General features: G+C 48.2%; 1 protein-coding gene across 1 annotated transcript; it reads left to right on the top strand.

Moving 5' to 3' along the window:
* Positions 1–1,746: 1,746 nt before the first annotated feature.
* ptafr (platelet-activating factor receptor) lies at positions 1,747–5,929 on the top strand. Its single transcript, XM_072690624.1, has 2 exons — positions 1,747–1,775; positions 2,976–5,929. Exon 2 carries the CDS (start codon positions 2,976–2,978, stop codon positions 4,065–4,067), a length of 1,092 nt encoding a protein of 363 aa, XP_072546725.1. The 5' UTR covers positions 1,747–1,775; the 3' UTR covers positions 4,068–5,929.

The following is a 5,929-nucleotide window of genomic DNA, read 5'->3' as shown; positions in this document are numbered from 1 at the left end:
CGGATCCTGCTCTGACCGCTGAGTCAGCCTCACTTCCCACAGGGAAGCACCTCCACCTGAAGACAGAAAAGTCTGAGATTGCATCGTCCTGTTACATAAGCCTCGAGGTCACAGGCCCGGACCACTGCACTGTCAGCAAACCCGACCACACCATAACCCTGAACAAACAGGTCCAGTCTGCCCTTTCACTGACCATTTCATTTGAATGGGGCAGCGTCGGGATATTGATAACAGGGTTGTGGGTTCGATTCCTGAGCTCTGCAAGCTGCCACTGTTGGGTCCTTGAGCAAGGCCCTTTACCCTCTCTGCTCCCCGGGCGCTGGAGTTGGCTGCCCACCGCCCTGGGTGTGTGTGTGTACTCACTGCCCCTAACACATGAGTGTGTGTGTTCACTACCACAGATGGGTTAAATGCAGAGGACACATTTCACTGTACAGAGTGCAGTGACCAATACATGCACCTTTACCTTTAGAAACTGACCACCTCATTATAAACACCCTGCTTTGTGCTTACGTTTACTGGCAACTTTTATAGAAACCCCTACCTTGTGAGGTCAGGATGTTAAACGATCACCACCCCACCTTATCATCCCCAACTCCCCAGCTCATCCCATCCCAAAAGTACTGGATGGAGCTCCTCCACCATCATTCCAGAGAACACAGTTCCTCCACTGCTCCACAGCTCCTCAATGCTGGGGGTCTTTATACCCCTCTAGCCCACGCCTGGCATTATTAGGCAGCATGGAGCCAATAGGGTCATGATGCTGATCTGCTCCAGAGAGTCCTATTCTATTGGCAGTACTTCTTCTCTACAGGGACTAGACAAGCTGTGTGTGTGCATTTGCACATCTGTGTCAGCAATGGGTGCAGCTTAAAGCAGCTGAAGGCGTTTATTAGGAGGATCTTCTCTCTCTGGATTCACAGCTTTCCTCTGCTGATTATTAAGACGTGTGTGTGGTGTGTGTCTGTGGAGAGAGAGACTCACAGCAAGAGCTCGGCAGCTAGGAGGCAATGTGGATGGGCTCTGCCCCACCTCCAGCTTGTGACTATAGATAACTGGACGGGTGTGATATGTGGTTTCTGAAGCAGCTTGCACATACCACATCAGCAGGGTCTGCCACCATATATGGGGGTCTTACCCTGAGCCACAGTGTGTGTTCTCTGTACACTGCATTCTATAATGATCAGAGTACACAGAGAATACCACATCCACACTTTGTCTCTACATGTTAATTATTTTTCTAACTCCTTAATTAGAAGGGGTGTCCACAAACATTTGGCCATATAGTGTAGGTCAGTGGTAAAGGTAGAGTCTGAAAGGTGCTGGAAGAGGAGCTCGGGGAATAAAGGATATGGCTTTAAGAAATGAAGAATGCTAATGACTGCTGACAGTGTGTGTGTGTGTGTGTGTGTGTGTGTGTGTGTGCATCTCGGAGCTGTTGAACACGCTCTCCCATGTCATGTACAAACTTGCCTACATTGTTGTGGTGAAATACACCAATAAGGCCTTCTCCCTCTACAGGATGTGCATGTGTGTAAGTGTCTGTGTGTGTGTGAGTGTATGTGTGTGTGTGTGTGTGAGTGTGAGTGTGTGTGTGTGTGTGCGTGTGTGTGCGCATGCTTCCCTTAGCAGTTGCAGAAATAACAGGGCGGGGTTAAATGTGAAATACACAGAAAAAAAGAAAAGATTGCAGACTTAAGACACACACACACACACACACACACACACACACACACACACACACACACAGAGGACTGACAGCTTGACAGCTTAAGGTGAGTCTGATATTAAAATTATTAAAAATATCATTTGACTGTAAATCTTACGTTTCTAAATGATCAGAGATTTCAAATCAAACTGAATTATTACAGATTTATCTTTACTGTAATGATGTTTATTATATTTGTAGATGTATATTTATTAATAATATACCAATTCTCGATATAATTAAATAGAGAAATGTGCTTCTCTGTGTGTGTATGTGTTATTTTAATATTATATTTATATAAAAATGTAAGATCTTGTAAATGTTGTATTTGTAATAATTGATCTGATTGATCTGCGCTGAGTTGATCGCTGTATTACGGTGCTCTGTGTCTGCTCCCCCTGGGTGATGCTCTCAGATCAGACCCCTGGACTCTGGAGAAAGGCTAAGAGGCTGATATTGGGGGTGTGTGTGTGTGTGTGTGTGTGTGCTGTACCGCTGCTATCAGATCTCTGTTCTGTGTACCACGTCTGGACCAGGCTCTGACTGCACTCACATGTTGATGCTGAGTGTAAAAAGGCTCGGTGATCCGATCACAGCGGTCCTGCGTGTGTTTACGGCAGGTTTCACATCTGACCCTGATCCAATCACACGCTGAAGCAGACGAGCAATTTAACAATTGAACAGAGGGAGTTCAGAGCACAGATATTACACACTCCCTGTACAGGAAGTCAGGATGGGAAACTCCAGTTTTCTCTCCGCTAGGTCTTCTGATCTTACGCAATATTTACTTGGAAATTCTGGGCTCCTGAAGTGCTCCCTGAAGATAATGACCTCGCGCTGTACTCCTGCCGGAGTGATCTCTGGCTCATAGCGTAGAAACACACTGAGTGGAGATCAGGGTTCTTCAGTAAAGACTGGGTTCTATATAGAAAAGCAAGCAGTTACAGTAAGTAAAGCCAGGACAGCAGGGACAGCAGGGACAGCAGGGACTGTAGGGACAGTAGGTATGCCAAAAATATCAGTTACAGGAGGGACAGCAGGGACAGTAGGATTGTCCAATATATCAGTTACAGCAGGGACAGTAGGGACAGCAGGGACAATTGGAACAAAGAGAGGAGAGTAGAGAGTGTACGAACAGTAGAGATAGTTGGGAGAGACAGCACAGCTGGGATAGAGCAAGAGAGAGAGAGACAGAGGGACAGAGACCGGGTGCGGGACACACTCTGAGCTGCATCACCCGCTGATTAAAGCTCTTCTTTGTCCTCAGATGGTTTCCTCCGTTACCTCTGCAGTCCCGGACCCAGCCACAGACCAAAATGCCACATTCCTGGACTCTGAGTTCCGGTACTCTCTCTTCCCCGCCTTTTACGGCCTGGTGTTCATTCTGGGCGTTCTGGCGAACACCTACGCCCTCTTCATCCTGCACCGTATGCGGCAGACCAAGGCCATGAATGAGATGAGGATCTACATGACCAACCTGACCGTGGCAGATCTGCTGTTCGTGTGCGTCCTGCCCTTCTGGATCGACTACTACCATCGCAACGGCAACTGGATCTACTCGGACGCAATGTGCCGCATCACCGGCTCGCTGTTTTTCATCAACACTTACTGCTCTGTGCTCTTCCTGACCGTGATCAGCGTCAACCGCTACTGGGCGGTGACTCAGCCGCTGATTGCTGCGTCTTCCGACTGCAGGCGGCGGGGCATCATCGTGTCCTTCTTCGTTTGGGCAGTCACGCTGGCGGCGGCGGCTAAGCAACTCACAGACCCCGGCATCCAGGAAGACAAGGGCATCTCGCGATGCTTTGAAGGGTATCACAATGACCCATTTGAAAGTAAGACAGCTGTGGCAGCCATCCATTTCGTCATCATCGGGATCTTCTTCTGCGTTTTCTCGCTCGTCATCGCGTGCAACGTGCTGATCGCCAGGGCCTTGCTGAAGCAGCCAATCAGCCAGCCGCGGCCCAGCACGGGCAGACGGCCGCAAGGCACCAAGCGCCGGGCCCTGCGAATGCTCTGCGCCGTCGTGGGCGTGTTTGTGGTGTGCTTTGTACCGCACCATGTGGTGCAAGGTCCCTGGGCGCTGGCCGTCCTGCAGCTGACTAATTGGAGCAAGGAGACCCGCCAGCGCCTGAACGATGCCCACCAGGTCACCTTGCTGCTCATGGGTCTGAACTGTTTGCTGGACCCCCTTGTCTACTGCTTCGCCACGAGGAAGTTCCGCAAGTTCATCCAGAGTCACCTGCAGAACATAAGAAACGGGAAAGCCTGCTCCACCAACACCACCACCATGACCACTGGCATATCCATTAGGGCTAGGAACCAAAACGAACTGGTCAGCGTGTTTGAAGAGCCATAGACGTAGCTGCATGGTCAGGGTGTGGTACCTTCAGCTCCAGAAACTAGTGCTCCTCGGGGGCGGAAAGGACACAAGTGTGGAAAATGTTTAATACATACTGGATAGACTATATTTACATACTGGACAGAACAGAAAAGTGTGTATACATACTGGATAGGAGCTCAGGTGTGTATACATACTGGATAGGAGGTGAAGTGTGTATACATACTGTATAGGAGGTGAAGTGTGTATACATACTGGATAGGAGCTCAGGTGTGTATACATACTGGATAGGAGGTGAAGTGTGTATACATACTGTATAGGAGATGCAGTCAGTGGGAGTCAGTTGGAGTCAGCTGGAGTCAGTGGGAGTCAGTGGGAGTCAGCTGGAGTCAGTGGGAGTCAGTGGGAGTCAGTGGGAGTCAGCTGGAGTCAGTGGGAGTCAGTTGGAGTCAGCTGGAGTCAGTGGGAGTCAGTGGGAGTCAGTTGGAGTCAGTGGGAGTCAGTGGGAGTCAGTGTTATGACAGATGGCGTGTCCTTCTCTTCACTCTCTGGTAATAAATATCATAGATGTATTAATAACAGAATATTTTGTAACGGTCTGTCAGAAAATCCAGGATTTCACAGGTTTGGGATTTTTCTCAAACAAATGAACGCATGACTGAATGCAGAGCAGACAGAGCCCTGCAGCGCCCAGCTTCTCATTCCTTCCCGTTTCAGGAGGATTTCAACACATTTGTGCAACTTGCTCTTCCTTAAAATGCAGGAAACCCGCACAGAACTGTCTGATTAGCACACTGCAGGGTTCCGGCTGATCCACTGTTGAGAACAGGAGAACCGAACATAAAGAGTGGTTCTCGGCTTTGATCAGAGGGGCTTTGAAGCACAGGGAAGTGGATTAGTGGTGGGAGCTCTGGGCGGCTGGGTTGTGGCCTTATTCGAGAGCGTGGAAACGTGGGACGCGGCTCTTTAAGGAACTGAAAGTGGTGGCACCACCACAGAAGACCTTTTTTGGCATCTTGAAGAGTGTAGATCTAACTTTCACAAGCCCCAGAGCTCACCGCCGCTCTAGAACTGCAGTAAACACAGCAGAACCGGAAAATTAGACACCGCTGAGAGAAGTGCTCTACAAACCCATACAGTGCAGTGCAGTGTTCCCTGACTGTTGATTGTTATTTAATATTATTTATTGTTATTATTGACATTTCTTCAGATGAGTTATTCTGCTATATTTTACCCAATATAAGATTTTGTTCAGTTTTGATGTCCTGTTTGAAAAGCTCTAACTAAAACTACATTAAAGCTAAAGAGGCCAGTAATGATGCACTGATGTTCTCAACAACACACAGCTCTAACTGTACCAGCATCACTGCTGACCATCATTAAGACAAAACATGCTTCCATCCAACACCACTGTCAACAGCTCTGACTGGGCAAGGTTATCTAGAACCAAGCATTTCCCACCAGATCCACCAGACCCCACCTCTGAATGAGTCTGTTCACGTTCTAACTGTTTGATTATGGAGGGGTCAGGTGGGTCCGCACTCGGACAGGTGGAGAAGATGCTCGGTGTGTGAGCGCTGTTCACCTGACCTTCTGTAACTGCAACCAACCAATCTCCTCTGTAATCTCAGCCACTTCCTGTGAGCCTACGTTCTCACACTGTTCTAATGACACATCAGACCATGTTCCTCACTCAGTTCCTCTGTTCTCAGTAAAACACACAGACTGTGGAAATGCCTTTAATCTGCTGTAAACACAGACTGTTCCAGAATCAGCTCTGCTTATAATCCTGCTGTTCAATATTAATGTTATTAGAACTTCATACTGGATATTAATATCATTAGAGCTTCATACTGGATATTAATGTTATTAAAACTTCA

This window comes from Salminus brasiliensis, chromosome 10 (assembly GCF_030463535.1).
Source record: "Salminus brasiliensis chromosome 10, fSalBra1.hap2, whole genome shotgun sequence".
Classification (NCBI taxonomy): Eukaryota; Metazoa; Chordata; class Actinopteri; order Characiformes; family Bryconidae; genus Salminus; species Salminus brasiliensis.
The sequence above is the reverse complement of the archived record's forward strand: the minus strand, read 5'-3'. Positions and strand labels throughout refer to the sequence as shown.